Here is a 9,774-nt window from a genome sequence, read left to right on the forward strand (position 1 = left end):
AATTTCTGTTTTTTTTTTTATATATTATTAAATTGGTTTTAATGATAAGTGCAGTGCTTCTGGGGACGCGCAGTCCTGTTTTTTCGCGATAATTTTCGTCTCTTTTGTGTCGTTATTTGTGTGCATGGGGTGATTGGTAATTATAATTGAATAATGCCTTCATAAGTGCAGTGCTTCTGGGGACGCGCAGTCCTGTTTTTTCGCGATAATTGTCGTCTCTTTTGTGTCGTTATTTGTGTGCATGGGGTGATTGGTCATTATAATTGAATAATGCCTTCATAAGTGCAGTGCTACTGGGGATGCGCAGTCCTGTTTTTTCGCGATAATTTTCGTCTCTTTTGTGTCGTTATTTGTGTGCATGGGGTGATTGGTCATAATAATTGAATAATGCCTTCATAAGTGCAGTGCTTCTGGGGACGCGCAGTCCTGTTTTTTCGCGATAATTTTCGTCTCTTTTGTGTCGTTATTTGTGTGCATGGGGTGATTGGTCATAATAATTGAATAATGCCTTCATAAGTGCAGTGCTTCTGGGGACGCGCAGTCCTGTTTTTTCGCGATAATTTTCGTCTCTTTTGTGTCGTTGATAAGTGCAGTGCTTCTGGAGACGCGCAGTCCTATTTTTTCGTAATAATGTTCGTCTCTTTTGTGTCGCTGTTTGTGTGCATGGGGTGATTGGTCATAATAGGGGGAGAGGGGGTAATATGCACCCCCTAAGGGAAAACTGTGATTTCTCAACCATTACAGCATTACTGTGGAAGAATTTTGTTCGATGTTCTGAAACAACTATTATTCTTCGTCATCCAAGTGAAAAAAGTCTTTAAAAACCTCAAAATTGTTCAAAAATATCAAATTTCTAAAAACATTTTTGATTCATTTCAAACGACCATGCGGGGCAATATGCACCGCAACATTGGGGCAAAATGCACTACAACAACGGGGCAAAATGCACCACAACATGGGGCAAAATGCACCGGGTAAAATCAGTTTTCACTAGTCACCACTAGATGACACCGCTGTTTCTACTAAGGAGCTTCACAGCGGTGCATTATGCCCCGACCACGCTTTTTGCAAAAAATTTAATAAAAAATGCATTTTTTGATGTTTTTGGACTCATCTATCTACAGAATAATGAAGATTATGGCAAAAACTATTTACCTCAACACATACATTATCAATAAATGCTTTTTATATTGTCCAAAAATCATAATGAAAGTGCAAAGAAAATTAGATGAAAAAAACAACATTTTAAAGTTTTGTAAATAACTTGAGCTGTTTTTATACTGCGATGCTCAAATTTTTCCAGCATGGTTTAGCAATGTTAAGCTTCCAATTTCTATGATTTTTCCCCGGAAAATTCTTCCAAATACCGAGAAAAGCAGGGGGTGCATTTTGCCCCGGGGGTGCATATTACCCCCTCTCCCCCTAATTGAATAATGCCTTCATAAGTGCAGTGCTTCTGGGGACGCGCAGTCCTATTTTTTCGTGATAATTTTCGTCTCTTTTGTGTCGCTGTTTGTGTGCATGGGGTGATTTGTCATAATAATTGAATAATGCCTTCATAAGTGCAGTGCTTCTTGGGACGTACAGTCCGGTTTTTTTCGCGATAATTTTCGTCGTAAATGATCGTAAAAATTTATTCCAACTTTCAGTTTTAGTATTAATTCATCAATCTATCGATTTTATGAAGAGTAAAGCGTCATTTATTTACTATTTTTGAAATTTGCTCGCGTTATCTAAATTGTACAAACAGTAAAAATATATCAATAAGTCCAGCCCATAGCGCTACTGCTCGGTTGGCACGCGTTCGATTAAAACAAACTTTTTAAATAATCAATTATTTATCTTTCCGCAGCCGGCTGCCTAAGATTTAAAATTTCAACCGATAAACAAAATGCTCATGGTCACATCACTGCCACTCGTGAATCCTGACCTCATACCCATCTACTAACCCCCTCAAAACTCATGTGATACTTTGTCGGAGAAGCAGTCGATTGGGCGGTCTCTATCACTCAAGTATCGGACTAACATTCCCATCCACTTCCCCGTGACCCTACCACTGGTCGTGGCCGGCGCCGGTATTGATCAGCATGATAGGGGCCTTTGAGAAGTTGCGAAGCGAGGAAAGATAGCACCCACTCATCTTCCACGGCTCGTGGATGTAACTTCTGGAGGTCCTGGTCAATAACGGAGTAGCAACTGCGGGTGGGCACCTATGCTTATGCTTATGCTTATGCTTATATTATTAAATTGGTTTTAATGGTGTTACAGCACCTACACAAATTAAAATGTTTTCTATTTGACCCAATGTCACCCCCTCTAAAGGGTGAGTTTGAGTTAATTTTAAAACGATTGGCATTTATGAACGGTGTGATTATACTAGCCATATTCTGGGAAAATGTTGGTAAATTCAGGAGCATTCCCCAACATTATTTATTTCGATATAATTTGAAATGTTTTTATTGTGTTAAAATAACAACAGTAATATCGTTTTTTGACCAAAAGTCACCACCACTGACGGTACATCATTTTTTTTTTTTTTTTTTCATAAAATTATTTTTATTAGGTCCTTTTCGGTACTGGGACCTGGTTAGGACCGAGTCGGCTTTTGTAATTACATTTGGCTTAATAATTACAGAGGATCTTGTGTGTAAATGTTAGTGGGAGGGGAGCCGATTACCCGCGGCCTACTCGGGGTTAGTAGGGAAGGGATTGATGTTAAAGACAAGGCGTGGGAAGGGAAGGGGGATTGTGTAGGGGTCTTGGTTGGCTCTGCTGGCCTTTGCGTTTTGTCCTCAGCCGCAACTCGGTGTCCAGCTGCTGGGGCGTTCTTGCTTTGCTTCCGGTGCAATCCAGAAACGACGGCTTTGTGCGAAGGCGAGTTATACTAACAGAAGGAAAACTAACTGAAGGAAAACTAACTGGAAGAAAAACTAAATAGATATTTTGGAATCTAAGAGGAACTGATAGATCGGATAGAGAACATCAAGGTCTAGTTGAGATAACACGTCTCGCATCGGAATTTCTGGTGGTCTTCCTCGGGCCCTGAGGGTATCTTTCAACTTAATTCTGTGAACATGGTGATCTGGACACGCCCATACGAGATGGTCGATGTCCTGATAACCCTGCCCACAGTCGCAAAGGTTCGTATCACTCATGTTGATACGGTACAGATGAGCCTTGGACGAGTAATGGTTCGACATAAGGCGGGACATCGTTCTGATGAATCCACGCGTCAAGTCCATTCCCTTGAACCAGGCTTTTCTTTGCACCTTAGGTCGTATGGAATACATCCACCGTCCTTTGGTGTCGTCGTCCCATTGATTTTGCCAATCCGGAAGCGCACGCTGCCTCGGAAAACCGTAGCATTCTTGTAGGCTAATTGGCCTTTCAAAAATGTCTCCACTCTCAGCACCCTTCTTGGCGAGCAAGTCCGCTTTCTCATTACCCGGAATTGAGCAATGAGCGCGGACCCATACCACCGTGATGCTGAAGGACTGAGCCGCCAGGTTGTTTAAAGTCTTACGTATTTCCGTGAGGAAAAACGTAGACTCCCTGGTCGGCTTCAGAGACCGGATAGCCTCAACAGAGCTAAAGCTATCGGTGAAGATGAAGTAGTGGTCAGGTGGCATGGTCTCGATGATTCGCAGTGCGCAGTAAACCGCTACGGTACATCATTTGTGGATAAACAAACCCCTTACCGTAGAGCTTGAGCTAAATGCTCGGGGCCAATAAAACAGCATCGTGATCTTTTTTTTTGCTTTCAGCCCACCCTTCTTTTTCCTGTCTGCTGTGTTTTGTTTTTTTGCTCAAGGCTTTTGTATCTGAGAAAAAAAAACTTTTTCGATCCAATTTATAGCGCAGAGTTTGGGTCATGATTTGAAACATTAAATGTTAGAGGGATAGGAAAAAACACACAGGATATCATAATTTTCATCTCGAATTTCCTTTTCCCTCCAAAAAGTCTATCGCCTATTTCCCCCAACACCCTTGTCACCGGAAAAAAAAGTTATGCGATTCCTGGAAGGCCACTCAGTTTAAAGTCCGGTCGCCCAGCTTCTTTATCTCATTTTTAAAGTGCGATCAACCGAAACAGATTCGCGATGATGCCTCCCACTAGACTAAAACAGTGTGCTCCCACTGGATGCTGGTGACTGTGCAATTGAGTTCATTGCTTACTATGATACGTGACCAATGAATAGTGACAGCGGACGTGATCTGGATTGGCAACTTGAGCATGAATGCGGTTCAAACCGTGCAAAGTATATTTATCCTAAGAAGTGGAAATCGTTTCAACATCTCTCTTGCCTCGTGATCTATGTCTAGGCAGTAAACTATGAAAACTTTTAGGACGACTTAATTGAAATTTATCGATTGGAATTATTGACAATTTAAACCTAATATTTTAAAGTAAGAAATGTAAAATAGTAAAATATATTCTTAAATTCAAAGAACTTGTTCTTCACATTTTTTTTTATTTTCCGCTGAGCTACACGCTTTCGGATGAACCATTTTTTTTTTAATTCGTTGGTATTGCACAAGCGTTGAAGTAAGGATACTGCCTTTAGCAACGAAAAAATGCTACCGTGATCCCTTGAAAGATTTTTCATGTTCTTGGTAATGGTTTTTTTGCCCTGTTCCCAAGGATGGTGTATAACAGCATACTTCTTAGTACTAATCTAAAAACATATCACGAGAAGCAATGTCCAGTAGAATTTTATGCTTAGTTTATATCGAAAATAAATTTATATTTAACAAACTATAAAATGCTTTCATCAAAAGAACCAGACTCAAAACTGACCGACACGAAGTTTCACTGGAGTAGAGTGAACAACGGAAAACTGAATAGTTGCTACGGAATTGTAATCAGTCTTCAAATTTGTCGTATCTGCAACATACCCCTAATTGCATTACAGCCATTGTGTTTCCTACCTTGCACCGAAGACAAACTTCTAATAAAGTGCAACATAGTTTCAACCGGAGGGGTTAATTTCCTGAAGAGCAAGTTTCACATGTAACAATAAACCACCCCCAAATGTGGACTCACTTAATTTGCAAGTTAATTGTAGCGATGTTTAGTCTTCTGTTAACTTTTCCCTTTGCAGAGAGTGCTACACAAACACAAGAAACGTTCAAATAGAGTTCATTAGGATCTCTCATTAAATTAAGTGTTTAGTCAACAATTTTTGTGATTTAAATGAATGCATTGCGTTTAGAACGCACACTAATTAACGTACATGTTTGCCATTTTTTTTCTAAACAATACCAACAACAAACAACACGTCCATCAATAAGCCATTTATTCCGGATTAACAAATACACTAATTAAACATAATTCTTACCGCACGGTTGCACTTTGTTGATGCATCCATTTGCAACTGCAGATTTGAATCCAGAAGTTGCACTTCTGGACAACACACAACAGCTGCACTTCGCCATTGTATTGATTATGGTAAGGTATACAGCAGACGAGCTAGGGTGGTTCATAAACTCGCCTTTTCACAGACTTAGATTTTAACGTGTCCAAATAAAATAGAAACTCGAAGCATATCATTGAGATTCGGCTAAGAGTGGAAATCTATTTTTGGAACACTCTCTAAGATGATAACATTGGTAGTTGCTCACTCAGTTACATTGATTCCAGTAACATCTGCTGAGCTTATTTACATCAACCAAGAGTGAGTTTTGGAACAAAAGACATACACTGTAATAAAAAAAAATAGCTGATGCTGATTTAGATAAAATTAATCACAGTCATAATTCTGTAGACCTTTGTTGAATTTTTTTTAATGTATCAGTAATAAAAATAATGTTTTTTTCACACTCAAAAAAATCCACACGTAGATGCTATCTGAAAAATCACGTAACCCCGATTTTCCCCTCGCAAGGCTCGTTTTACGTGACACACGTAAAAATAATGTGAAAGTGTACTGGCAAAAAAATGTTTTCACGTTGATGTTACGTGAAAAGCCTTATGATATTTTTCCACTAGGGTTTTCCATGTAGTTTTTATGTGTTTTGAAATGTAACTTTAACGGAACTCGAGTGCGCCATTCGGTGAAGTTTCTACGTGATTATTTTAGTATGAAAATTCATGGCGTACGGTGAAGACCTGCTGCCGGACTATGCTTGTTAAATTTAGTTGAAAAAGAAAGAGACGGTAAGTTAAATTAAGTTTGAATAATTTTATATGTAATTAATGAAAGTTTTTGCAGAAGCTGATTTCTGATAGCAGCAACTTTAGTTTTTCGGCGGCCACTGGCACCAAAACTGGTCATCACCAGCAATCTCCAGTAAGCAAAGTTCGTGAGCCCAGGAAATCCGATCCAGGTTGCTACGCCGGGACTTACCCAAGGTCTTGGCCATCAGCAGCAGAATTATGAAGAGGTTAGTTTCTCAAAATCTAAAAAATTATACAAACTGTTACTTTATGAACCTTTCTCTTTTCTCAACAGCGGCCGATTAACCATTGCCTGGTACCGCAACCGGCCATCTCCAACAACCCCCGGTTGGCTGAGGTCATGGGCACGGAATATCTCGACAATGCTCGGTTATAAGAGTGACGGCCGAGTAGAAGTAGTAGTAAACATGGTGCACAAAGCACTGGCCATCGGTGGCGATTCTGCGCGTGGCAAACGGACTGGACTACTCGGAGATCCTTGGGGAGGTGATCGCGACCATTTGGTCAAGCACATTGTCGAGGCAGCGCCGACCTGGTGGAAAGGTCTCATCCGTGTTTCCAGCAAATGGCATTTTTTACGATTTACTTACTAATGGTGAGATCTTTCCAAATATTGATTAAATAAAACAAGTTTATGCAAATTTAACTGACTTCATTATTATTTCTATTCGAAAAAAAAAATGAAACAAAAACCAAAATCTACTACTACAAAGTTCATATAACGTTTACTAAAACAAACACGTAGATATCATCGACGTTCCATTTAGCTTTTACGTGTGAAACACGTAGAACAAACGTGAAATGATCTGGCCAAGCAAATTCCGTTTCTACTGGAGTCTCCTCGTAGAAGTTACGTAAAAACTTTAGTGGAAAAATACCACATAGGTTTTCACGTAACTTCAACCTGAATGTTTTTTTGAGTGCACAACGGGGAATGTTCAGAGATTTTGAAACAGAAAATGTGTGTAAATTTACATCTTTTTTGTGTTACATATTCCACAAGAATTGAGGGAAAATTACATCGAAAAAGAGGTAATATTTAGCATGAAATTTCTCAACCTTCCATTTTTTTAATTGTGTGGGTATATGAAAAGGCGCTTATCACTATCAGATAACATAAGACGCAAAACCATATCAAAACGAGCCAATTAACACAAAGTTATGGTTTTGTTGATGGGCTGCGGTGTCGGGAAAATTTTAATCTGAATATTTTGCCACATAGCCAGGCTTTGTTTCATTAGAACTAAATATTTTTAAACAATAACAAAAATCGATAGCACTTTTGAAAGACAAAGGCAAACAAAAACAAAGTTGTTTGCAATACACTTTGAACACACTTCTAGTAAGTGTATCATAGCATGTCACTGATTCGAACCATCACGCTAGCTAGATACAGAAATCCAGCGCTCACTAGGATGCGTTCGGTCCTTTCATAGCATGCACAGATTTCACTCATGCACGTGTGACAGCTATCCATTTGTCAAGTGGAGTGTATGAATCACTACAGCAACCAGTATGTGCTGTTGCCAGCATGTAAAAATATTCACTTCCCAGCGATTTTTCAAAGTCAACGGCGTGATGTTGAAGTTAAAAAAATTTACAGCCGAAGGCAACAAATTTAAAATGTCGATATAAATAAACTCTAAAAGTTACTTTCATTTGAAACCCATTGAAATTTAGTCCTGTTTTTTTCAATTATAAATAGTAAGCTTGCCCGAAAAGTATTAAGCCTTCCAGTTCCATTAAAAAATCAAATCTGATAGAATATTGAGAACACAACTGGAAGCATATAACAATGGAAAAAAAGAGAAGCCGCACCTCTTTTTTTTTTTTTTTTTTTTAATTCAAGTCCCGGCACCGAAACCGTTCAATAGGCCGGGGATACTGCACCCTCACGCGAAGCCAGTGAAAAATCTGATCTGATTACTAACTCGTTCAATATTCATATCGCATAGTAACGAAACCGAAATCAAACTTTTTTTTTTGCTCGTTCGAAAATAAGCCCCTCCCCCAAAATGACAACATTTTATTGGGCTGCTGAAAGTTTCAACAGTGCGGCGATGTGATCGTTGCTGTCAGGCAAGTATTTTGCGAAAAAGAGTGATAGATGATTGATGCGATGCATCAATACTTTTAACAATTTAAGTGGTTGTATATGTGCCTGGTTGACATGAAATTTGTTTTCGAACTACATTCAATTGCAATCTCGATTACATGTGATCCTTGGAAATACTTGAAAGTTATGGTCTATCTACTCTCACTTTACTTAGAAAATTGCACTTAGCTTAATAATTTAAATCAATGAAAATGAATACGATATTCTGCAATGTAAAGTAAACAAATCAGAAACTTAACATATGGTTTTCCATAGGTAAACAAACGACTGCATAGCAACGTATATCAGCCCAGCAACTTTTCTAAGTTGATTGTAGATAACCGCACAAGTTACGTACTTTTCCTAAGCAATATAATTATTCTTAGTAAAGTGATTGTAGATATGCTATTAGAAGTAGAGCAATTCCAGCTCAAATCAGGATTTTTCTGGTACTTTTGTACCCGACCCTCTCCGATTTCAATGAAACTTTTTAGACATGTTATCCTAGGCCTATATAAGCCATTTTCGTGTATACAGTTGCACTCGATAGTGACATTTGAGAAGGGCGTAAGGGTTTTAAATATTTTTGTATTTTGTAATTTAAATATTGCTGTATCTCTGAGCCGTTACTTCGTATTAAAAAGTGGTCAAAGACAAACTTGTAGGAAATTAGACGAGCTTTTTGAAAAAAATACACTGAAAGAAAAATACACGCCGATTTCATGAAATTTTTCAATTTTTAAGTTTAAATTTCATGAAATTTTTCAATTTTTAAGTTTAAAAGTTAAATTTTAAGGTGATGTCACGATTTTCTTTCGCTCAAAATTTTTGTGAAAATAGCCTAAAATGTGACAAAAAGACTCACGAAATATGCAGGATGGTATGCCTCTCCTAAAAAAATTCAAAAATCATTTACTATAACTGTTTTTTTGAAAAGTTGTCTAAACGTCAAAATTTTTAAAAACCAGTAGCGGGAATAGATTTCCCAGACATTTTTACATAAAAATCTCCATATTGAATTGAAAATGTCAGGGAAATCGATTCCCGCTATCGGTTTTTGAAAATTTTGACGTTTAGACCACTTTTTAAAAAAACCGTTTTAATAAATGATTTTTGTATTTTTTTAGGAGAGGCATACCATCCTGCATTTTTCGTGAGTCTTTTTGTCACATTTTAGCGAAAGAAAATCGAGACATCACCTTAAAATTTAACTTTTAAACATAAAAATTGAAAAATCTTAGAATTGGCGTGTATTTTTCTTTCAATGTATTTTTTTCAAAAAGCCTACACGTTTGTCTTTGACCACTTTTTGATACGATGTAACGGCTCAGAGATACAGCAATATTTAAATTACAAAATTCAAAAACATTTAAAACCCTTACACCCTTCTCAAATGTAACTATCGAGTGCAACTGGCAACACAAAAATGGCTTATATAGGCCTAGGATAACATGTCTAAAAAGTTTCATTGAAATCAGAGAGGGTTGGGTACAAAAGTACC

At 38.0% G+C, this 9,774-nt stretch overlaps 1 protein-coding gene across 1 annotated transcript; it reads left to right on the forward strand.

The window, feature by feature from the left end:
• The first annotated feature begins 5,824 nt into the window (after positions 1 to 5,824).
• Positions 5,825 to 6,824, forward strand: LOC120431955 (uncharacterized). Its single transcript, XM_052711496.1, has 3 exons — positions 5,825 to 6,157; positions 6,213 to 6,384; positions 6,453 to 6,824. Exons 2-3 carry the CDS (start codon positions 6,377 to 6,379, stop codon positions 6,769 to 6,771), a joined length of 327 nt encoding a protein of 108 aa, XP_052567456.1. The 5' UTR covers positions 5,825 to 6,157; positions 6,213 to 6,376; the 3' UTR covers positions 6,772 to 6,824.
• Positions 6,825 to 9,774: the final 2,950 nt, after the last annotated feature.

The sequence above is a fragment of the Culex pipiens genome, unplaced genomic scaffold, assembly GCF_016801865.2.
Source record: "Culex pipiens pallens isolate TS unplaced genomic scaffold, TS_CPP_V2 Cpp_Un0044, whole genome shotgun sequence".
In the NCBI taxonomy this organism is placed as follows: domain Eukaryota; kingdom Metazoa; phylum Arthropoda; class Insecta; order Diptera; family Culicidae; genus Culex; species Culex pipiens.